At 39.3% G+C, this 25,140-nt stretch overlaps 3 protein-coding genes across 3 annotated transcripts; 2 read left to right on the top strand and 1 right to left on the bottom strand.

The window, feature by feature from the left end:
- Nucleotides 1-183: 183 nt before the first annotated feature.
- LOC134676527 (peroxynitrite isomerase THAP4-like) lies at nt 184-2,389 on the top strand. The gene is made up of 2 exons (XM_063534913.1): nt 184-382; nt 577-2,389. Exons 1-2 carry the CDS (start codon nt 244-246, stop codon nt 933-935), a joined length of 498 nt encoding a protein of 165 aa, XP_063390983.1. The 5' UTR covers nt 184-243; the 3' UTR covers nt 936-2,389.
- On the bottom strand, nt 2,384-8,188 carry LOC134676528 (transcription initiation factor TFIID subunit 10-like). Its single transcript, XM_063534915.1, has 3 exons — nt 7,881-8,188; nt 7,216-7,309; nt 2,384-6,078 (listed from the first exon to the last, which is right to left on the bottom strand). The coding sequence occupies exons 1-3, from the start codon at nt 8,069-8,071 to the stop codon at nt 5,953-5,955; spliced, it is 411 nt and encodes a 136-aa protein (XP_063390985.1). The 5' UTR covers nt 8,072-8,188; the 3' UTR covers nt 2,384-5,952.
- Nucleotides 8,189-11,807: 3,619 nt separating this feature from the next.
- Nucleotides 11,808-13,093, top strand: LOC134676526 (ADP,ATP carrier protein). Its single transcript, XM_063534912.1, has one exon. The coding sequence runs from the start codon at nt 12,050-12,052 to the stop codon at nt 12,950-12,952; it is 903 nt and encodes a 300-aa protein (XP_063390982.1). The 5' UTR covers nt 11,808-12,049; the 3' UTR covers nt 12,953-13,093.
- Nucleotides 13,094-25,140: the final 12,047 nt, after the last annotated feature.

The following is a 25,140-nucleotide window of genomic DNA, read 5'->3' as shown; positions in this document are numbered from 1 at the left end:
CTTTTGTTTTAGTTTTTTAATTAATTGTTATCTTTCTAAATGTTATAATGCGTTGTTAAATAAAATACAAAAACTCTGAAATAAATACAGGAATTCGAACGCTCTTCTAAGGTGAGCTGTCACTGTCAACACATCTTGATGTTGTTTACGAAAGTCGTAATAAAATTGCGATTCTGCCGGTGTTTAAATAAATCAACTGCCTTTACGAGAAAAAGCCTACTTTTAAAAGGCGAGAACGTGATAATGGCATCTGTAGAAATGCCTGAAGCCTTGAAGCCGATCAGCTGGCTCGCCGGCCGCTGGAAGACGGAAAGCGGCTCCGGAAAGTACCCGAACATCCCGGAGTTTCATTACCACGAAGTCTTGGAGTTCACCTGCATTGGTATTGTTATTAATAACTTCCTTTGCCGGCTCCTACCTACTGCTTGTGTTGGGTATTAAAAATTAGGTGTAATTTTCATAAGTAACTTGATATTTTATTGTGTAATTAAACAAGAGTATTTAACTTGTTTTAACGTAACTGCTGATTGGAATCACTAGTAAAATAAAGTATAGTATTGATTACATGTCCTACAGGTCAACCAATGTTGAACTTCACGTCCACGTCTCGGCACCCAGAGAAGCAGACCCCAATGCACCAGGAGCGCGGCTTCCTCCGCATCAAGCCCGGCTCCCACCAGCTCGCCTTCATCGTCAGCCACAACTTCGGACTAACATCACTCGAGGAAGGCCAAGTCGAGCCAGAGACTCAGCAAGTTGTTTTGACTTCGACTAGTATCTCACGGATGTCGTTCGCGAAGCAGCCGTTTGTTAAGAGCTTGAAGCGGGTGTGGAAGCTCCTGGACGCTGGCACTCTGGAAGTGACGGTTTATATGGAGACGGATGATACGCCGCTTACCGAGCATCTGAAGGCTGTTTATACCAAAGAATCTTAATAGTGTTTAGGAAGTAAGTTCACAAAAGCAGATGAATAGCTCTCAATGTATTCACACAAACTCATAGCCTAGGAATCCTCTAGACCTAGAGTTTATCCCCTTACCGCATATGAAGCTATATATGGCCGATATGATATTTAACTCTATTGACAGCTATTAAAGTTCAAATTTCAACAAATATTTTTTATTATATGCAGTAAGGGGTTAGAGCAATTATTTCATGCAACGGATGATGCCAAAAATGCGGGGGTGCGCGGGACGACGTTAGCAAAGTCCCGTGACGTGATTGGTCCGTTCAAAGACACGGACGTCACACAAAGACACAATCGACTCGGAACATGGAGTAAAATTACCGTATGCGTGGCAGCGCGACTATATGCTCAGTCTGGAGGGTGTTTTGTCTGTGCACAAACTTGCGTACCAGTGATACACTAGGTGACTAAATGTTGCACAACACATGTTGTCATGTTGCCATCGACGGCTGAAGTGGCACAACATTACCGAACTTCACTCAACATGTTTGGCACCTGTGGCGTCACTGTGGCGAAGTTTCTCGTACGACTTCGCCGAACATGACACGTGTCGTGGGACATTTTACCCCTAGTCACTAGAGCCTAGTGTAATGGGTAGAAGAGACTGGATGCAGACAGTCGAAGATGATGATCAAAGGTATAGACCACAGGAGAACCAGGTATCTTTTGAAACTAGGTAAGAGCAGTCTGAGACTACTGACAGGTATCATTACAGGTCACAATACTCTCAACAGACACCTTAAGATAATGGAAATTAGTAGAGACGCCTCCTGTCCACATTGTGGTAAGGAGGAGACCAGCTTACACTTACTAGCAGAATGTGCTATGTACGCGGCACCGCGATATAACACATTCGGTAGAGACACACTAGAAGAAAGCGAACTAAAGGACGTCGAACTCAAAGATGTCCTTCTGTTCTGCAGGAAAACAAGAAGATTTGAGGAGAATAGTGTGGGAATGCCGCCGGGACAGTAACCTGCAGCTCCAACTCCAGGGAACCGGGCTGAATGAACGCGACAAGCGATCGACAGCCCGCCTGCTTCCGGCCGGGCGTCCCTACACTACATCTACATCTACATCCCTGCCCTCTAATCTGATTTTAGATCTGATGAAGTGATGATCCTTTGATCAAAACATAAACTCCTTGCACTATATTAGGTTTCAAATTATTGTAGCACTCTCAGTATTCTGGGTATCGTCTTGGGTCATCCCATTCGTTTTTCGTCAAGTTCTTAAATTAGTCCTATTCTGCTTTCTTCACTCATTCTACATTCGTCACAATCGTGGCTTTCAATGTAGAATGCGTGACGAAAGCAGAAAAGAACTAATTTAAGAACTTGAAGAAAACCGAATGGGACGACCAGACGATACCGTATTCTGGAAGGACTTGACCTCTGAATAAATGAAAGACGTATCTGTTTATCCCTTGTTTTATTTCTTAATTGGTGTTAAGTTAGTACATTCACATAAATAATAACTAAAATATTACAATATTATTGCTATTTGAGACCTATTAACTATCGATCCCTGTTCTTATAATAATAAGACTGGTATTTATAAAAAAGTGAAGATTCGCCGAGGGTATTTATTTAAATGATAGCAGATTAATGTGAAGAAATGAAGATTTTTTAATGAAAAGGAAGTTTTGAGTTTATTAATAATTTTCTCCTTATCTGCTAAGCTTATGTATTTTAATTAGTTGCTCAAGTAACATACATACGTGACATTCCACGGCAAAAGATACCTTATGGCGGCTGGCGGTTACGTCGCATAGCACCGCAATAATATTTGAGCGGCTTTAATAATAGCGTAAGCGCCAACCGCCATAAGGTACCTTTACTCGTGGAACGTCACATGTATGTATTGTCATGTAACATGGGTATATATTGAGCATTGAATACGGCAACACAATATTGCTTCCTATTGCACTCCTTGGTAAATACAATGACTGCTAATACGGGCCATTTTATCTAGAAATGTCATAAAAAACCTGAAATAAAAAGTAGTGTACAACTTTAAATATTTTTTTACCACACCAGCTCGGAAAGGCTTACTTTGCACTTCAAAAACGGATAGCAAAGTTGCATTTTATTCACATGTGAGGCAAAGTAATCAAATGCAAATTTTGAGTTGTTTTCTTATGTTTGCTGGTAGAAATGACTTTTAAATGATGATTTTCGATGATAAATATTTAATAACAATCATTTGGATTTGATTTGGCTTGATTTTGTTTGATATTTGCTTCGGGTTGGTGTGGTGAAAAATTTTGTGTTTCACTCGGGGGCAAATTTTGTTTAACCCTCGTGCTTTAAAACCCTCACAACGCTCAAGATTCCATTTTTTCGAACCACTCGCTACGCTCGTGGTTCAATTTTGGAATCTTTCGCTTGCTCGGGTATCAATATTAGCACGAGCGGTTAAACAACAACTTTGCCCCCTTGTAAAACAAATAACTATTTTTTTTAGTTTTTCTTAGTGTTGGATATTAAGGCCTGTCTCCATATTGCGCGGCAAACTATCGAACATTTGGCTCGCGAGGCAGCCGCGCGCAATGGATTATTAGATTAGGCGACCGGATTAAAAGCGGAAAACACCGTATTTTTTTTAATCGAACATTATCCACTGCTATATTTATTAAATACTATTCGAAATCGAAATACTACAGCAAGTAATCATCTATTCTAGTGGCAGTAGTATTTACTTGAAGGCATTTTTGTAATAAATTGATAATCATTTAAGTAATTTTTCAATATTTCAAAATTAATTTCGGTGTTCAACTTTTAACACTTTTTCCACTTAAAGCCAGGCGATAATAACACTGTATATTTATAAAATGTTACATTTATAAGTATAATCATTTGTTTTGGCGAATTTGAACCCTATACTGAACCTTAAAAGAACAAAAACCAAGTAGTTTTATTTAAATATTCAAGGCTGTTTTTTAGGGTTCCGTACCCAAAGGGTAAAACGGGACCCTATTACTAAGACTTCGCTGTCCGTCCGTCCGTCCGTCCGTCTGTCACCAGGCTGTATCTCACGAAACGTGATAGCTAGACAGTTGAAATTTTCACAGATGATGTATTTCTGTTGCCGCTATAACAACAAATACTAAAAACAGAATAAAATAAAGATTTAAATGGGGCTCCCATACAACAAACGTGATTTTTGACCAAAGTTAAGCAACGTCGGGAGGGGTCAGTACTTGGATGGGTGACCGTTTTCTTTTTTGCTTTTTTTTTGTTTTTTTTTGCATTATGGTACGGAACCCTTCGTGCGCGAGTCCGACTCGCACTTGCCCGGTTTTTTTCCCAATAATTGTCACGATACTAGACTCTAATGCACTCGAGCGCCATCTGCACTAAGCTTTAACTGTTTAACGTTTTTGACAATTATTACCCCATTTTCAATAATTATTATCTAGTGATTAATGATCTATATTATCTATAATAACATCTCGTTTAATTTTCTTGGTATTCAAGGAAAAGGTACAAAATTTTAAGTGGGATTGTCGATTAATTTCCATAAAATTTATTTATTATTAACCCTTTATAAGGCCCGTTGACAGGGACGTGCTATCGCAGAATTTGTTGCAGCTATCAGAAGCCTACATTTCAAAAATCTATTTTAAAAGCAAGTTGAATATTCAATTAATGCAAACGATTTTGAGCCCTATTATTAAAACAGTATGGTTGAATTTCTGATTGAGCGTATGTGGTCGATATATCGCCTCTGCCTTATAAAGGGTTAAATTTATTATTTTGAATCATCTCAGTTGAAAAAAAATTAACCTAAGAGTCAACCGCAAAAACCGAAATTCGCGAATTGCGGGGATCTTTCTCTTTAACTTTCATTAAGACGAAAATAGAGTGACAGAAAAATTCCCGCAATTGACGAACTCCGAACAAAACTCTATCTTTTATTATTTAGATTTTAATTAACTCTGAGTTCTACTGTACCAATTTGTTGAATTTAGCTCTACTGATTCATTGAACTCAACTGCCATGAAAATTAAACGAGATAACTGAGGGGTCATCCATTTATTACGTCACACGTTTAGGGGGTGGGAGGGGGTCAAGAAAATATGACATATTGTGACATGGGGGAGGGGGTCAAGAAAATGTGACATATCGTGACATGGGGGAGGGGGGAGACACAAACTTTGTGACGTCACTTTAACTTCATCAGTAACCGAAAATTTATTTAAATTATTTAGTTCGCTGTACATTTAAATAACAAGTTTTTAAAACGAAAATAGTTTTTAATCGTTTAATTTTCTTTCCTAAGGAGTTTTGGGTTATAAAATTACTAATATTTATATCGTCAAAAATATTTTGATAAAATATTAATAATACTTAGGTACTTACTTAATTCGATTTGGCGATTTCGTAGAAAAAATGTGACGTCACACTAGAGGGGGAGGGGTTTGCTAAATGTGACCAAGTGTGACAAGGGGGGGGAGGGGTCAAAAAACCTGGAAATTGGTGTGACGTCATTAATGGATGACCCCTGATCACCAGAGGCCGTCTAAGCTAAGTTTGCACCGACTTGAACAGGACAAAACGACTGAGCGTCATTATAAACGTCATATTTTCATAGAAATTTGACATTAACGATGACATAGCCACACATTGTCATCGCAAATGCCATGCAGAGTTAGCTTGGACCGACTCTTGCCATCGCCCACACTCTTATCTGTCCATCAGTGGACCTTATGCCTTTTGTAATAAGGTTCACCTCTGGAAAGTAAACAGTGTGAGCGATGGTACAATACAATAATACCATAGAGCAATATAGTAAGACAAGAGTGCTCACTCCATACATCAGTTTTGGTACCAAAAATATTAGTATTTTCATAGTCGACATCTAGCATCGAGTAGCGGAATTATTCTCTATGTATGGAGTGAGCACCCTTGTCTTGCTATATTTCTCTATGTATGGAGTGAGCACTCTTGTCTTACTATATCTCTCTATGGTAATACGGAGCCCTAGACGTAGTAGTGCGGCTTGCGCGCCACGATGCCGTACTCCTGGAGCGCTGGCACCAGGTCCTCCATCGTCATGATGTACTTCTTCTCCTTCGGGCCCTTCTGGCTCTTGGAGCTCGAGCTGGCCTGGGACAGACAGGTAAACGATGCAATTTGCAAACAAGAACAAACTAACGGTGCCATTCGGGAAATGAATTACGGCGCGATTCGGAAAGTGAATTAGACGACGATTAGATACGATATAGTAAAGATATGTGACGTCCCACGCAGTGGCGGATTTGCAGTCTTTGGCGCCCTAGGCCCATGTAGCCGCCCCTTTCTCAGCACCCATCATATTGACTACATTTTGAGTTATTTCTTGTTATCATCAGCGAATGTTTTGTCACAATTTGCCGCCCCTAATATCTTGCCGCCCTAGGCCCGGGCCTACTTGGCCTTAGGGCAAGTCCGCCACTGGTCCCACGGATAAAGGTACCTTATGGCGATAGACGCTTACGATTATTAACGTCGCTCCAATACTATTGCGGCGCTATGCGACGTAAGCGCCAGCCGCCATAAGGTACCTTTTGTCGTGGAAAGTCACATAACTTTACTATTTCATATCTAGTGAATCTCTAATTAATTTCCTGTATCGCGGCGCTAGCCGTTAGATTCATATGAATGAATCAGATATGAAATAGTAAAGATATGTGACGTTCTACGGCAAAAGGTACCTTATGGCGGCTGGCGCTTACGCTATTATTAACGCCGCTCCAATATTCATCAGGCTAGCGTGGGGACTATAGCCCAAACCCTCTAGCGCATGGGAGGAGGCCCGTGCCCAGCAGTGGGACATATTTAGATTTTCTTTTATTATGTCAATGTACTCCTTTTCTCTAGAGATGAGTATTGAGTACACCCCGTTATCTAATGCTCAGTTTGGGGACAAGTGATGGGGCAGTTGCGATAATCAATATCTAGAATGAATGTCTAGAGCGTTCACAAAATAAGAATTTTATTTTGACAAACAACCCTTTATAGATAAATGAATGAATCGACTAATAATGTGAAGCAACATCACTATTTGCCCCCAAACTGAGCATTAGATAACGGGGTGTAGAGATGAGTAAATGCCGATAGTTTTCATTATGGAAGTAGATAGTAAATTATAAAAGAAACGAATCAAAAACATACAACAGTAAAATTGTTATAGATATAAACAACAAAGATATCATATAAAATGATTATTCTTGGTATTCAAAAGATTGCTTAGAAAAATATTACCTGACTGGAGGTGCGCATCTTGCTATGTTGTAGTGCGTCATTGGCCACGTCTGACAGGAACTTTTGGGAAGCCAGGGCTATCAGCCGAACCAACCTGTAATAAGCCATCAGCCATCCTATAGTATGCCACTATTCAGTGAAAAACCCCGGCAACCTCACCTCTGAAATGAGAGGGTTTCAGAGGTGAGGTTGCCAGGGATTTTATCTCAAAATTTTGCTGCCGCCCTATGGCGAGGCTATGGCCTAGACTGACTAATATTTATACACAATTTTTTTTTTTATGTTTGACAATATTTTTGTGGAATGCTTAGATTGCTTAGTATTTAATTTGATCTGTATAATAATTCAATATTATGGAATAATATTAACATCAATAAATTGCTCTGATAATTAGCTTAAGATAAATATTTATTACACTCACTATTCATAAGTGCTTGTTGCTAGGTCTACATGAAGAAAGTATATTTGAACTATGGGGGTTGAACTGGAGGGTAGCCCCCTCCCCCCAAAATCGACGGTCCATATTGTAAATTATTAGATTATTACCCAAAAATAGAAACAGAAAAGTCATGGGACCTTTACCTGTTTGCAGTTTGTTTTGTCAATATGTTAGGTAGATAATTTTAGTTGGGTTAATTCATGCCTTGGTCGGGTCACGTACTCACCTAGGGTCTTGAGACTCGAAACCAGCCATATTCAGGTAATGAGCAACGACTGAATCAGGAATAGAAGGATTGTAATTCTCGAGCTGCAAAAGAAAATCGCTGAGGGCATGTCCCGCGCCGCTGTCCTCGTCCATCCCGACGGACGGAGAACCCATGCGACCCATCTGCATATTATTAAACTTAAATTCCATCCAATAGATTCCAACTACGAGAAGATACTCGTGAAAATTGGAAACTAACACTCGTTTTCAGAAATTGAAATCGCTAGAATCAGTGAAGCAAGCAAATGATCATAACCACAGATAAATAAATAACCAGCCCATCGACACCCCATACCGGGGTGCGAAGCTCCTGACTTCGGCCAAACTCGGCTCCGCTCGGCTCAGCATTGCTCCGAGCAATTATTAGGGTTGGCACCACTTGACTTCCTTTTGCGTGCACGACCACAGATAAGATAATCACTTGAATTTTGACAACCCTAATTGGCCGAAAGGGATAGTGCCATGTATTAGAAAGGGATAGCATGATTCGACCCTGAACCGCTGTCAAACTTCGGTTTTGTAGGAAGCTTCCTTTCTGTACGGTAGTACTATTATTTATTCTGTGCCCATACTTTGATAAATTAAGAACGTACTTGTTACCAACATTGAGGCATAGAAATAATCTTATCGAATTAAAATGACTGCTGTTGCATTTTGGTGGCACATACCATACTTGATTTTAACATAGACGTATTATACTTACTTTTCTTTAGGTTGGTATGATTGGTAGTAAAACGTCAAACGTCATTTGAATTGTCGTGAACGTGGAAATACGTGGTTATTTTTTATTGTAATTGGTAAAATAACTTTAGATGTTATTTAAATGGGGGCCAAATGTTTAAGGAAATGTGAAGTTTGTAGTGGGTGTGTAAGAAGACTAACTATACTGACGCATTTTTGGCCAAATTTCCTCTTGATCCGAACAGGTCGGTAAACTGATGTTTGTATGCAATATTTTCATTTTTTACTTTGAATCGTTAATAGTTACTAATTTAATTAGTTTTAGTCGTGTACAATCCATGATTAAAACGAAAATATTTAGTGAATAAAGTATTTTAAAGTAAAAAACTAAGTAACCCATGACACGAATAGTGTACGACCAATTTATCGATAATCTCTTTATTTCAGATGTCGATTATGGGCAAAGCTGAGGAAAAGGAAATGAGGATTTGGCGTATTTATTTACCTATTCAAAAGCTGAATGGAAACAAGTTCATTTGTGGAAATCATTCTCCATCCAGTGCCGTCAATAAAAAGGGACCAGATTAAAAAAGAATGCGCGCGAATTCAGCATAGTGTAATATGCCTACTTGAATAATAAACTATGTTATTTTTATCATGTAAAATAAAATTGTTTATACATATAATGTTCTTTTTCTCAAACATGCAATGAAATATTGATGTTATGTTCCTTATAATAGGCTGCGAAGTATGATGTTTCAGGTTCGGCTAGGACAAGAGGTATTTAATGGAATTTCATACAAATCTTGCAGGCCTAGGCCGGCAAAGTCCTCTTTTTTAATTTCCATTTCACAGATATTTGTGACACAGCATCGTGACATTCAGCCATTAAAAAAAACTAGAGGCAGTATTTGCTTTATGGTTCGTAATGACACTCTGCCACTACGCCTATAAAAAAAAAAACAAAAACAATGTTTGCTACAATTTGCAGTTTTATTTGTATAAAATCAACATGAACTTAATAAATAATACATTATTAACCAAATTCTGTAATTTTAAATTATAAATTTAACTACACAAATAAATACATTTAAAATATTTCATCTAAACGCTAGCGGTAAAAAGGTCTACTCAAACACGCGTAGTTATTTTTTTTAATTGTTATGGAGGCAAAGTTGAAAAATTTTCATTCTGTATTTCTGTTTTATTGGATTTATGGTGCGTTGTTGATTTTTTTACTTTAATATGGGTCCCGAGAAAATAATGAAATTAATTTTAATTGTAATCGTAGGAGTTGGAATTGGCAGCGTAACCAGAATTGATTTTAAATAACTTGCTGCCTCTGCCGCCAAGTCAAAGACGAAGTATCTATATGGTTGCTTATGGCAATTTTATTATTTTAGAATCTAAGAAAAATGGCTTACAGTTTATTAGAAACAGTTTTGTGGCATATTTTAAAGAAATGAAAGTAACTACAAAATCGTGAACACTGTGGAAATTATACTTATTTTCTCCATGCATAAAGCAACGATGTATGTGAAACATGATATCAACATGAAAGACTATGTAAACTTATGTGACGAAAACGACAGTCAGACGGATACAAGGCAAAAAAATCAAAGATACATGAAAATATACGGGTAGTAAAAATTCACGACTCGTGTAAAACATACGCGTGATAAAGATATAGGTACGTGTTTAGTTATATTTTGGGTGTAGTTTACTTTTAGTTTTTTCTATAAATAAAACTTGGGTTTCGTGGATTTTTTATTTTATTTATTTCATTGCATGTTTGAGAAAAGCACTATACATACCTCGGCGGGAAATGGGGTTGCCCGCGCTCAGACCTATCCGGCCTCGCTTCGCTCGGCCGTCTATATGTCTTCGGCCGGCAACCCCTTTTGTCCCGGCCTCTGTAGTAATGTACTATTATTTTATTAATCCACGTGATTCTCAAAATGTACTGTTACAGTAGTACTGTAGGTAAATAGTACAGCAGCACGTATCGCACATTTATCGATATCGATAAACAGTAGGTACTGGAAGTGTCGAGCCCTAGCGTTGTTTTTTTTGTGTTGGTAGTATTGTGTGTGTGTTTTTTTTTTACAATTATGGCCTGGATGCGAGATCTTTAAGCCTGTATTTGGTGTGTTGGGATATGTACGTTCATAATTCGGTTCGAGGATTGTTCGAGAGTGCCGACTCTTAAAACGTAGTGATTATATGCTCTTTGTAAATAACGCAATTTGACAGTGTCAAACTGACGTCATTGTCATTGGCTAAGCGTTGTTCGCTACTCCACAAGAGATGGCGCCACAATCAAATATTATTCTGTTAAAATAAAATAAAATAAAGTAGTCCATTAATAATTCTAAAATACATTAAATTGGGAAATGACAATGTCAAGGAATTGTAAAGGATATGAATATGAATCAATCAATATATACCTATAGCCAGCTACAGCGAACATCCGATTAGATTTACGGAAAAGTAGTAATATTAATACACTACTGGACTGGAATGGTTGCCAAAATATTGAATCCTGAGCGCAGCGATGGATTCAAATCAAACGAGGAAGCAAAATGCAGTGTACAAGTTACAGTTGAAATTTTGATTTTAATATGGGAAATACCAACTACAACACTGCACGCTATATTTTTATTATAGGCCATGTAGAAACTAAATTTATTTAAAAATTAGAACGGAGCCAACTTATTTGTTTTTAAATAATTTGGAACGCAACTTTACAGCCAACGCATCGATGAAATGATTGCATAACGATCTTATTGATCTTATTTTTCAAGCAATAACAAAACGCATTTTGTGCTCGTCACGGAAGTGTTTCCATTATAATCATGTTTACCCGGACTTAAAGGAAAAAATATTTTAAACTTTATAATTTCAAGATTTATGTTTTTTATGATTTATTATATACGTACCACTAAAAATATAATTCAAAGAAAAATTATGAAAGCTACGAAAATAAAAAATAAATCATAGCTAGTGTTACTGATTTCTGTGCTTACTAATAAGAAAAAAATAGAGATGCATGCAAATATTTGAATATTATTTATCCTTAAAATATTTATGGATAAAACTTCTTAAAAAATAATTAAATGCAAATTTAGTTGCAGGGAGATTGATACTTTTTGTAATGGCCACACCGGCCTCGTGGTACTTCGTCGCTAGGTTGGTAACATCGGCCCCCTTCCTCCTTCTTTTGCGCCGCTCCACGGGCAGAACAGCGAGAGAACGTGATCGATCGAATTTCAAAAAAGGCACACACCTACCCCTGTGCTCCCGCGATCACGAAATTACTCAAAATCTCCTGATAACATATATCGGGAGTTAGTGTTTCGTGACTCCACCATCCCGTGTGTGACCTAAGTAGATTACACCTCTACGCCTGCGAGGCATTCAACCAGTGTAGAACCCTACCTATTCAAAATGTCGAACCTCGCCGATCCGGTCGCGTTCGCGAAGGACTTTATCGCCGGAGGCGTGTCCGCCGCAGTCTCCAAGACCGCCGTAGCGCCCATCGAGCGCGTCAAGCTGCTCCTGCAGGTGCAGCACGTGAGCAAGCAGATCACCGAGGACCAGCGCTACAAGGGTATCGTCGATGCCTTCGTGCGCATCCCCAAGGAGCAGGGCTTCTCCTCCTTCTGGCGCGGTAACCTCGCCAACGTCATCAGGTACTTCCCCACGCAGGCGCTCAACTTCGCCTTCAAGGACAAGTACAAGCAGGTGTTCCTCGGCGGCGTAGACAAGAAGACCCAGTTCTGGCGCTGGTTCGCCGGTAACCTGGCGTCCGGCGGCGCCGCCGGAGCCACCTCGCTGTGCTTCGTGTACCCGCTCGACTTCGCGCGTACCCGCCTCGCCGCCGACGTCGGCAAGGGCGCCGGCCAGCGCGAGTTCAGCGGCCTCGGCAACTGCCTCACCAAGATCTTCAAGTCCGACGGCCTCGTCGGCCTGTACAGAGGCTTCGGCGTGTCGGTGCAGGGTATCATCATCTACCGCGCCTCCTACTTCGGCTTCTACGACACGGCGCGCGGCATGTTGCCCGACCCCAAGAACACCCCCATCGTCATCAGCTGGGCCATCGCCCAGGTCGTCACCACCGTGGCCGGCATCATGTCGTATCCCTTCGACACGGTCCGCAGGCGCATGATGATGCAGTCGGGCCGCGCCAAGGGCGACATCCTGTACAAGAACACGCTGCACTGCTGGGCCACCATCGCCAAGTCCGAGGGTCCCTCCGCCTTCTTCAAGGGCGCCTTCTCCAACGTGCTCCGAGGCACCGGCGGCGCCTTCGTGCTCGTCCTATACGAAGAGATCAAGAAGGTCCTGTAAATCTACTCTAAGAATTGTTACCATCTCTATTGTGATTCCGATCACCGCAAACCGCTCCCTGAAAATCATGTATTATTAGAAGCGAAAAACGAACCTAGTGACTTATTTTTAGTTAAATAAAGTGTTATACATTGATTCCAATATGTATTGTTTTATTAAATTATGTAAATGTCGAGTGTTACATAAGCTTGCTCCACCTCGCTCAGTTATATTTGCGCTTACAAGGCAAGTCGTAGACTTTGGAATCACATAATTTGTACTATAATTTGGTTCAGAGCGATCACTTTCAGAGCCAGTGACATTATGTAACGGCCTCATTTCATTCCACTCATTGAGGGCAAGGCCGGAGATCTATTTCCAGTGTTGTGTTGTGAGTTAAAGAAGTGCTAGCAATATATTATTGTATCTCCGCATGAACACTGAGTGAGTGTGTCCTTGTACTTTGGAAGTGTATTTTAACTGTGTTATGTAATGCTAACATACTTCTGTGATTTGTTTTAAATCATGTGATTCTCAAGCTGTTATGTAACGGTAGTGTCTGCAGTGTGAATGGCTAGGGAGGAACTATTCTTGTCGCGTTCTGAACGCTCGAGACAGCACTCTGTATCTGTAGGTAACATTCAGTCGAAGCTGTAGGTCGAATTGTCGAAAACATCTCGATTTTAAGAACAATCTTGTTTCCTCGGTGTGAGTTTTTTGTAAGAAAAATTCATGCGAAATTACGAGTGATTATAATATAGATAATGTTAAAAATAACTTTGATTTTCTTTTATTCCTGTGATTTCTTACATTCAGGTACTCCAGGCAGCTCCATAGCAGTTCCTCTTGCTTAACCACATCATAATTAATTATTAAATCAATTAATTTATCATCTATATTAGATTTCAATTAATTACTTGTCCATTCTGTCATATCTGACATATTGACATGAAGTAAAAAGAACTGCAACTGCCAGTGCCCCAAAGAGTATAGTAAATAAATTAAAGTGCCCTTATGTACAAAAAGGATTAACCTAAAAAATAATATTCTTACAATAAAATCATTGAATCGAACTTTGAAAAATAACTATTAAAGCTAAGGACAGAAACCTAAAAGAATTAATTCAATTGCTCTGTCAAAACCTAGCAAGTAGCTAAAATTTCCTACTTTTCTTGTATTTATATGAATATTTGCTGTGCCTTTTGCCTGTCACGTTATAAGGTGCTTATTTTTAAAAGAAACTACCATGCTACAAAAAGTGACTAAAATTTCAGCTACTTATTAGGTCTAGCCAAAACTCTTTTCTAGCTAATTACATAAGTTTCATAGATCACTTATGCAACTGGTCATTGAGTGATGACGTCATCGCGACGTCACGCTGAGTGAATGGCCGCCGAGTGACGTCACAATACTTGGGTAACGTACTTTGCTGATACATACAACTGCAGTGAACTGCCCCGAACTGGGTTTAGCGAGACTTTAATGTAATGAAAATGAATTATGTTCGGAGTTAGCATATGGAATTGGTAAGGATAAGGTGACTTTGTATCAGGATTATTCAGGATTTTAGGAAATGAAATATATGACGGCTCACGGGTAAAGGTACCTTATGGCGGTTGGCACTTACGCTATTATTAACGCCACTGCAATATTGCGGCGCCATGCGACGTAAGCACCGGCCGCCATAAGGTACCTTTTTGGGAATGTCACATATATTTTAGCCAGTAATCTAGCACTTCCTATTGAATAGATAAGAAAAATATGATTGCTGCGGCCTTGCGCCATAGGCACTTGACGTGTGTAGGATACCTACTTCCTACACGCATCCTCATAATTTCGAACTATCTATCTGCTATCAATTGTTGTTAATGTGGTAGAGTAGAGGGCAAATTGATATTGTTTTTTGATAAAGAAAGCGCAGCATTCTCGAGATAAACTAATTAATTTTAGCTGCAGCGTTTGTAGGTAGGTTGCTGTAAATTTTATTACACAAAAGAAGGTAGACTCAAAATTCGTAATCTGCCAAGCCCTAACAATTATTAAAATAAAAATGTGGCGCCACCGTCTACGCACATCACTAAGTCGCATTCTAGTTCCAAATTTTACCACTTACGAAACTAATTTTGCGGTTCTGCATCGCGCTATTGAAGTTTTTTAAATTGTATCTCATATGTAACATAAAATTTTGGTCAAATGGGGGGTCAGTCATCTCATGGGTAGTCAGTGGCAATCCAGCTGAGCTGAATGGGTTCGACAGCTATGAGTTTCATACATTCCACACGGTGCAACACCTAGTACTTAGTCCCTGGGCCTCGGCCCGGCCCCAAGGAGCATGACACCGCTATCCTCTGGATCACCTTGACCCCTTTTTCGGGTTCCGTAGTCAAACAGACTTTTTTTATAATGCTACAATATTCATTCGTTTTGTGTCTGGCTATGGCGGTGTCTACTCTCGACTCTCGAGTAGAAATGGTTAACCTTTAGCCGCCCATGGCGCCCATACGTCAAACCTTGTCAAGCAAAATTAAATTTTATTTAGTCAACACAAAGTTCAAATTAGAATGGAACGGGAGACCTTTTTTTTAGGTCTCTGGGCGGCTAGAGGTTCAGTACATTTTTGAATGGCGTACAAACATATAGCATCCCTCTTTAAGCATCGGGGGTTATTAAAAATCTGCCCGAATGAAGGCAGAGGGCCTACCGCGAACCACGTTCGACGAGTTGCCTCTCTGTAGCACTAGTAAATTAGTACGTAAGTGTGACAGGGAAGGCAACACTTCGAAGTCATCGAACGTGGCTCGCGGTAAGCCCACAGGTTTGCTGTTTTCAGCCCCAGTCGGCGGGGCGCCTTACGTAACCGATGGCTGCGGCAATCGTCATCTGTTTTGCTATTGACCTACTTTACCTAAGGGTGGCATTCCATCCGTCCAAATATCTTGATGATCCAATGTAATCGCATCTCACCTCACTAAGCAAATTGTGAGACAAAATACACATTGGACAAGTGGAATTCTGCTTTTTTGCTTTCTCGGATACTTTCCCATTCCGAGTTTTGCAATTGTTAAAGGTTTTTATAGAAAGCGCCAGCATAAAAGTCCACCTACCCGTTTCTTGTAAATTTCTAAGTACCTAAATATTTTTCTCCGACACCTATTTTATATGGCCGTCTAGAAGTTCAAATTCTTCCTCCCTTAGGTACCTACTTACCACAGTTACCATGTTTAGCTGGATCACCTGTATTGGCTTTACTTTATGTAGGTTGTAGGTAGCTAGTATATTTTTACCTAAAAGCGGCGACTGCTTATATGTAACTAAGGGTGGTATAATGGTATTCCACTTGTCCAATTTCTTTGTCCAATGTCAGTACATATGTATAGCAAGCTGAGAGACTGTCTCAATAGAATTCCGTGAATCTCCAGTAGGTACCTCCCCATGCACTGAGTCACGATTGTCACGAAGGTTACGTAACTTGGCCGGTTACTAGCCGCGCTGGAGCGTAGCATTAGTAAGGCAGTTACGTATGACTATACATTTCCGACGATCACTTTTCCAAACATCCAATATCCAATGGTCCGAATCCGTATCTGGGCCAAACAGAAAACTGTGTTACGTCTTTCCTGTAGACATACACAAGAGTCAAGGGCTATAAAGGTTAATTTTCTTATTTAACCCTTATCCACGTGAAAAGATCCTCCTTTTATTTAGAGAACTATGATAAAATCATTACTTACATCTCCACAAGCTGTTAACTATTGCCCACAGGAGAGAAAAATGTACAGTTCGCGCGAACACACTATTAGTTCTCTCTCCTATTTTATCATAGTTCTCTAAATAAAAGGAGGACCTTTTCTCGTGGATAAGGGTTAAATAAGAAAATTAACCTTTATATCCCTTAACTCTTGTGTATGTCGACAGGGAAGACGTAACACAGTTTTCTGTTTGACCCATCTCGAAGTATAAAAATTGTATGTGGCATGTCAAATTTGATCATTGAAAAAGTAACCTTGTCATTTACAACGATAGATTTATATCCGGATCCGTGCCCGTGTCTAAGCATACGAGGCCTACGAGGGGTTAACTCAGTTAACTGTATCAAACAGCCTTTTTGCCAAGAAACAATTTAGGTAGATTATATTTTTGAACCTAAAATTGGTTCGAGAGGCAGATGTTACATTCGTGCTCTCTCTGGTTTACAAATTTTACAGTTATAACCATGCCTAATCCCTTCTTCTACCTACCTCTACTTTTGACAAATTGGGTTTGCCCAATCGTAGCGAATTTCTTTAAGTTGAGGTTTGTAAAAAACCCCGAAGACCCCATTCAATCGTCACAGAAGGCCAAAAATCCTGTCACGTGACGGGGAAATTCAACCCAACGAACTCCTAACATACCTACTTACTTGTCTTGCTTTCGAGTAAGTAGATTAACTTACCGCATGTAATGGCTCCTCTACTCGATGGGCCAGCGGCCCAGCGCCGGCTACTCCAAGGGACGCATTTATGCGTTAGAGGGAGCAAGTGATATTGCTATCTCATTCTACCGGATGGCTGGGTCCCTTGGAGTGGCCGGCGTTGGCCCATCGTGTAGAGGAGCCATAAGTAGATACGTCATGCAAGTTGAGCGTGCTTGATGGAAGCTGAGGTCAACGGCATCGCTGACCTCGGCCAAGCTGCGAACCTTTTTTAAGTACCCACGTGGCGGCCGGCTAGTGAACCTTACCAACTTACAACACATCACTATTACAAGCCACAAGATGACGCTCAGAGTTGCTCGGATAGTGGCCATGTCAAATATAAATTATGAATTTAAATTTAATTAGTTTTCCCGTTCCCGAAATATGTTCAGGGGTCCCAGTAGGAGGGTATAGGTATTAGGTAAGTACATCGTCTACAATGCATGCGGAAAGTGCAGATTTTTATTATAGGTAACTATTTGAATTATTTAATAATCTCTCCTTTTATGACTTTAGTTAGTCAAATCCTTTTATTTTTTGACAACATCCTATTGCAAATCGTAAACACTTAGGTTAGGCTTATTGCATCGAGATATTCGAGATATACAAGGTGTGCGCCAATAACCCGAATTATTGAGGGAAAGAATATAGACGATACATTTTTTTCCTGGTGGAATTACTTACGAGTAAAAATACATTTTGGCATTTTTAGACTGTTTTGTGTACTTAACTAATAGTAGGTTCTTTATTTTACAAAATTCAATTGTAAAACTTAAAAAAAATATACAACATTGATTTAAACTTTCACTATATGATATATTATATAGATTATTTTAAATACAGAGGTCGTCCTAAAACATAATTGTCCGCAATGAGAAACCAAACGCTCCACATTAACTTCTGTTTAGATTAAACCGACCTAACATGCAAATCCGGCATATTCATTTGATTGAGTCGAACAAAACCCTCCGCGTCTGCACTCGCCCGAACCGGCCGTTACCGACCACAGGTGGCCTTATCAATTTAAACACCACACAAAATGACCCTATTACAAACAACTTCCCTTCCCTTCAGAGCAAGGTACTGGTGTAATTAGAGCCCTAAATATATACGAACTGTGTTAAATTGGGGACCAGGATTATGCTGGTCAACGTACCTACAGCACTAAGAGTTTTGATTCCAGCTCGGCTTCTACGAGTTTGAATTTGAACTCTGTGGAATATGTAATAGAGTATACAATTGTTCGTAACTTACTGTAATTATCTGAACCCGAGTTCTGTGATGGACTTTGACCTTACTTTATAAAATGCTTCTTAGTCACCATGTAATTAATTTATTGTAAACCAGTTAAAGGAAAAGGATGATTCACGCTACAACATCCAGGCCCGGCCCCCGTCACTCCAGTGATCACCGATCATCCCATATAACCATTCCAGTCGCAGAATCATCAAAGTGGTAACTAAATGTCAGATGTGTCGTAACAGAGTCCACACAATGTGTCTAGAATTGTTTCGAAACAAAGTGTCGTCGCCGTGTGTACACTTTTCCGTAACAAGGTGTCGACACATTTGTGTGCACTTTGCGTGCGGTTTGCGACTAAATCTGACAGAAAATTTGTGACAGCAAATGTCAATATAAAATACCTCTTGAAAACCAAGGTTTGTCAAACTACTATTAGTGTCTCGTGTGCTCGTAAGTAATTCTAGTAAGTCATCATGGGCGATGCAAATGAACACCATATAAACACCCAACACCCGTCAACCTTTTACAGAAAAGTTTTTAAAGAAATGCAATAAGCTACTTAGGTCAGCCAACGAATGCTCCAAAACGTTGTAGAGGGAAATGCTCGGAACACAATTTTTGACTCTGTAACTTGGTTTGGACAAGTTAGGAGGTGAACATATCAAAAGTCCCCGGCCGTAGCCCTTGAGCAGGGGGAAGAGAGGGGGCTTTGATGGTCCCATTTTCCGGTTTTTCGATTATATCTCGGAAACTATGCATCTTAGCGACATGGCCACTTATACAAAATGAAAGTTAATTTAATTTGTTACAAGTTTATTCAGTCAATTTTTTCGATATGTTGAATAGTTTTTGAGATATCCGCTCTTGAAAGTTTATTTAGGGCTCTCAATATTATCTTGATATATCTACATCAGTGAAGGTGCTAGGCCGTGTATGGTATCGTTTTCGTATAAATCTGGGTTGCTGAATCCATTTAAGGTATCACATTGACACCATTCCACAAAATTAAAAAAAATCTTTTTAGGGTTCCGTACCTCAAAAGCAAAAAACGGAATCCTTATAGGATCACTCGTGCGTCTGTATGTCTGTCCGTCTGAATACACAAAATAGTTCTTTACCTATAGATGACAGGAAAACCTATTAGAAATGTGCAGTTAAGCGCGCGTCGGACTTAATGTACGGAACCCTTAATACGCTCGTCCGACTCGCACTTGGCCGGTTTTTTTTAAACTCCTCTTGACGCTTAACCGCTGAACCGATTTCGTTGAAATTTGGTATAGAAATAGTTTGCGTCCCGGAACAGGACATAGGATAGATCTTATAACCAAGCAACCTTTTGAAGGTGTGAAAAGTGGCGTGGAAATTTGTACGGGAAATCAATAACCGCTGAACCGATTTATATTAAATTTGGGATGGTCTACATCTTTGATTTAGTTAAAAATGATAAAAAAAACATGACTTCAAACCTAAACTTAAACAGTATTAACTTCAAGAAGTCAATTCTGAATTCCCCCCTACACCTCATTTCACACCTTTAAAGGATGATTTTTGAGATAACTTTTTATGTCCTGTCTCGGGACTCAAAATATATGTGTACTAAATTTAAATTAAAACTGTTCAGCAGTTTAAGCGTGAAGAGGAGTTTAAAAGAAAGTAAGTTTATATGTTTTTACTTTGGAATGGTGTCAATGTGATACCATAACTAAATTTGGTACTGCGCATTTATACGAAAACGATACCAAACATGGCCTCGTAGCTTTACTGTTGTAGAAGTCAAAATAAAATTGAGAGCCCTAAATTCTTATTACTTGACCAAACTTGTGTAGAAGGAAAAGGAAAAATAAAAGTCTTCGGCAGGAATATAAACACAAATATATTTTTTTTTTTTTGCGTTACTATTTCAATCATCAAATATAAACATACCTTGATTATATTATTCTATTGAGATCCTCATAGATAAACAAAAACATTTACTTAAAAAATTACAAGGTCGAAATGTCACGGAACTTGTGAGAGTAATATGTGAAAAATAAAAACTTTTATGACAAAAAAATCTGGACACAATTTAAGAAGCATCCAATTGCGTCGAGGAATCATCTGTATTTTTGCTTGTTTCATTACCTCCTCGCTTCTTTTTTTGTCCTTTGTATTCTGTAGCAATTTGTTAGATCTGAAAATAAAGATAACTTGCGTCGTCACGGATGTCGATTTATAGGTTTTAGGGAGTGCAGAATTCGAAAACTATGATCATTTTATATTCCAAGATGGCGGCTACGTATTTTGTCATAAAAGTCGTCATGGATATCGTTTTATAGGTTTTGGGGGGCGCAGATTTAGAAAATGATGACCATTTTGGATTCCAAAATGGTGGCCATGCACTATGTCATATAAGTCGTCATGGGTGTCGTTTTATAGGATTTAGGGGGCGCAGATTTCGAAAACGATGACCATTTTGGATTCCAAGATGGCGGCCATGCACTATGTCATAAAAGTCGTCATGGATGTCGTTTTATAGGTTTTAGGGGACGCAGATTTCGAAAATGATGGCCATTTTGGAATCCAAAATGGCGGCCATGCACTATGTCATAAAAGTCGTCATGGGTGTCGTTTTATAGGTTTTGGGGGGCGCAGATTTAGAAAATGATGACCATTTTGGATTCCAAAATGGTGGCCATGCACTATGTCATAAAAGTCGTCATGGATGTCGTTTTATAGGTTTTGGGGGGCGCAGATTTAGAAAATGATGACCATTTTGGAATCCAGAATGGCGGCCATGCACTATGTCATAAAAGTCGTCATGGGTGTCGTTTTATAGGTTTTGGGGGGCAGATAAACAAAAACATTTACTTAAAAAATTACAAGGTCGAAATGTCACGGAACTTGTGAGAGTAATATGTGAAAAATAAAAACTTTTATGACAAAAAAATCTGGACACAATTTAAGAAGCATCCAATTGCGTCGAGGAATCATCTGTATTTTTGCTTGTTTCATTACCTCCTCGCTTCTTTTTTTGTCCTTTGTATTCTGTAGCAATTTGTTAGATCTGAAAATAAAGATAACTTGCGTCGTCACGGATGTCGATTTATAGGTTTTAGGGAGTGCAGAATTCGAAAACTATGATCATTTTATATTCCAAGATGGCGGCTACGTATTTTGTCATAAAAGTCGTCATGGATATCGTTTTATAGGTTTTAGGGAGTGCAGAATTCGAAAATGATGACCATTTTGGATTCCAAGATGTCTGCCGTGCACTTTGTCATATATGCCGTCATAGATGTTGATTTATAGGTGTTAGGAAAAGCAGATTTCGAAAATGATGACCATGACCAACAAAACGACACCCATGACGACTTTTGTGGCATAGTGCATGGCCGCCATTTTGGATTCCAAAATGGTCATCATTTTCAAAATTGGAGCCCCCCAAAACCTATAAAACGACATCCATGACGACTTTTATGACATAGTGCATGGCCGCAATTTTGGATTCCAAAATGGACATCATTTTCGAAATCTGCGCCCCCCAAAACCTATAAAACGACACCCATGACGACTTTTATGACATAGTGCATGGCCGCCATTCTGGATTACAAAATGGTCATCATTTTCTAAATCGGGGCCCCCTAAAACCCATAAAACGACATCCATGACGAATTTTATGACATAGTGCATGGCCGCCATTTTGGAATCGAAAATGGTTATCATTTTCGAAATCTGCGCCCCCCAAAACCTATAAAACGACACCCATGACGACTTTTATGACATAGTGCATGGCCGCCATTCTGGATTCCAAAATGGTCATCATTTTCTAAATCTGCGCCCCCCAAAACCTATAAAACGACACCCATGACGACTTTTATGACATAGTGCATGGCCGCCATTCTGGATTCCAAAATGGTCATCATTTTCTAAATCTGCGCCCCCCAAAACCTATAAAACGACATCCATGACGACTTTTATGACATAGTGCATGGCCGCCATCTTGGAATCCAAAATGGTCATCATTTTTGAAATCTGCGCCCCCCAAAACCTATAAAATGACACCCATGACGACTTTTATGACATAGTGCATGGCCGCCATATTGGATTTTAAAATGGTCATCATTTTCTAAATCTGCGCCCCCCAAAACCTATAAAACGACATCCATGACGACTTTTATGACATAGTGCATGGCCGCCATCTTGGAATCCAAAATGGTCATCATTTTTGAAATCTGCGCCCCCCAAAACCTATAAAATGACACCCATGACGACTTTTATGACATAGTGCATGGCCGCCATCTTGGAATCCAAAATGGTCATCATTTTTGAAATCTGCGCCTCCTAAAACCTATAAAACGACACCCATGACGACTTTTATGGCATAGTGCATGGCCGCCATTTTGGACTCCAAAATGGTCATCATTTTCAAAATTGGGGCCCCCTAAAACGTATAAAACAACATCCATGACGACTTTTATGACACAGTGCATGGCGGCCATTTTGGATTCCAAAATGGTCATCATTTTCGAAATCGGCACTCCCTAAAAGCTATAAATCGACACCCATCTCGACTTTTATGACAAAGTGTTTGGCTACCATCTGCATGCAAGACATTTCTATTATTTTTACGTACATAAATGGCCCCCTGTCAACTTCCAACCGAGATTTAATCGATAATTTATTCGATTAATGTTCAGATTAATTCAATTTCAATCTATGTTAGGTCGACTAAACTAATCGTGATTAAAATTTGAGAATTAACTTTTTTTATTCCATTAATTAGTCGAATAAACAGTTAATCTATTAAGTCCCATCTCTGACCACGGCATTTTTACACTTTGAGAATATCTGAAAACAAATGAACACAAGGAGCCATTTTGCAAATCCAATAACTTTGTTATTACTTTTGACAGCGCGTGTCATGTGTCTACACAGAGTCGACACAAAGTCGAAACATTTGCGACTACTTTGTGACTGCAATATTTCTCAGCCTTAAACCATATTTATACATCATAATTAACAAGTTTCGTAGTATGTAAAGCGTTATTTCTGTTATTTAAGTATAGTATACGCATCGAAGTACTAAAAATGCATCAAATAATATATTTATGAACACAGGCACTGAGAAGTAAACAATTTCATTTCCGGCTAAACTAAAACAATTTGGTGGCGCGTTGATTATATTACACTTAGTTTATCAAATCACTCGAGCAGTTTAATTCCCCATAATAATTTAAGTCCTATTGTAATATAAATGCAAACAATATATAATTACGTCTTGTAATCCGTTTTAGAGATGGCGTATTAATGTCACTTATTTTTATTTAACTATTTTTCCATCTGACAGTTTCCATTTGACAGGAACAAAATGAACGAATGAACGAATGATTTTGGCATAAAGTAGTCGCAAACTAGTAACAATGTGTGCACACGGCGACCACACTTTATGTCACTTTGTGTCATGTGTCGACCCTTCCCCATTTCTGGTAACTGTGTCGACACGGCGACGACTCTGCGACTGGAATTGTGACCGAAACAGACGGTGTCGACACAAGATGTGTCTACACCGCGTCGTAACGGCGACTGGAAATGGTTGTATGGGATCTGTCATAGAAAAAGAAGTGTCGGCCCTAGCCTGGACCGTTCTAGCGTGAATTATCCTTAATAATTATAATAATTGGGGGTCTACCAAAATCGCTGCCAACTTAGCTTGGTTTGACTTTATCCCAGGTAGCATCCGAAATTCAACCAAATCCGACAGAGACAGGTGGTATTATCTTTCTAAAGAACAGTTGATTATTAAATATTACATTTTATACCTGCCTCGAAGGATGGATGGTACTACGACCGTTATTGTGGCGTGGTGGCTATAAATAGTTTTTCAAGGCAATCCGTACAACGATTGACGTTCGTTGTTTTAGCTAATATTAGGTATTTTCCTACGCCAAAGTAGTTAGTTCAAGACTTAGTCAAAATAGTGCCTAGATATCTTGAGAGGCATATTATATGTATTATCTTTATTAACATCATGTATACAAGGTGGGCCCGAATAAATCGAAATTATTTAATCATAGATTTCGCTAGGTACATACCTTAATTGGTTTATTTATAAGTTTAATAATATTAGCCGAATACAGCTTTGAACTAGCCGGGGTTTGAACTCGCAAGTCTCGCAACCTCCGAATTGAAAGTCACACGCTAGGGGCTATAACCGTTAGAGGCTACCAGCGTACTCGCCCGAAAGCTGACCCGAAAGTAATATTTTTAAAGAACTCCCTTTTAGTACACGAATGTGCTTCAATACCTGTACAGTCGTCATCAGATATATCGGAGCTGCAGAGGTGCTCAAAAATATCTGAACACGCACTCTAACGCCTTGACAATAGAGGCATATTCAGATATTTGTGAGCGCCTTGGCCGCTCCGATATATCTGATGAATTCTGACCGCGACTGTATGTAAAAAACCTACGAATGTAGGAAAGTTCTATTACAGATGTAGTAGATAAGCGTTAAGTAGGGCAAGGTTGAGGCAGT

The sequence above is a fragment of the Cydia fagiglandana genome, chromosome 24, assembly GCF_963556715.1.
Source record: "Cydia fagiglandana chromosome 24, ilCydFagi1.1, whole genome shotgun sequence".
NCBI lineage: Eukaryota > Metazoa > Arthropoda > Insecta > Lepidoptera > Tortricidae > Cydia > Cydia fagiglandana.
The sequence above is the reverse complement of the archived record's forward strand: the minus strand, read 5'-3'. Positions and strand labels throughout refer to the sequence as shown.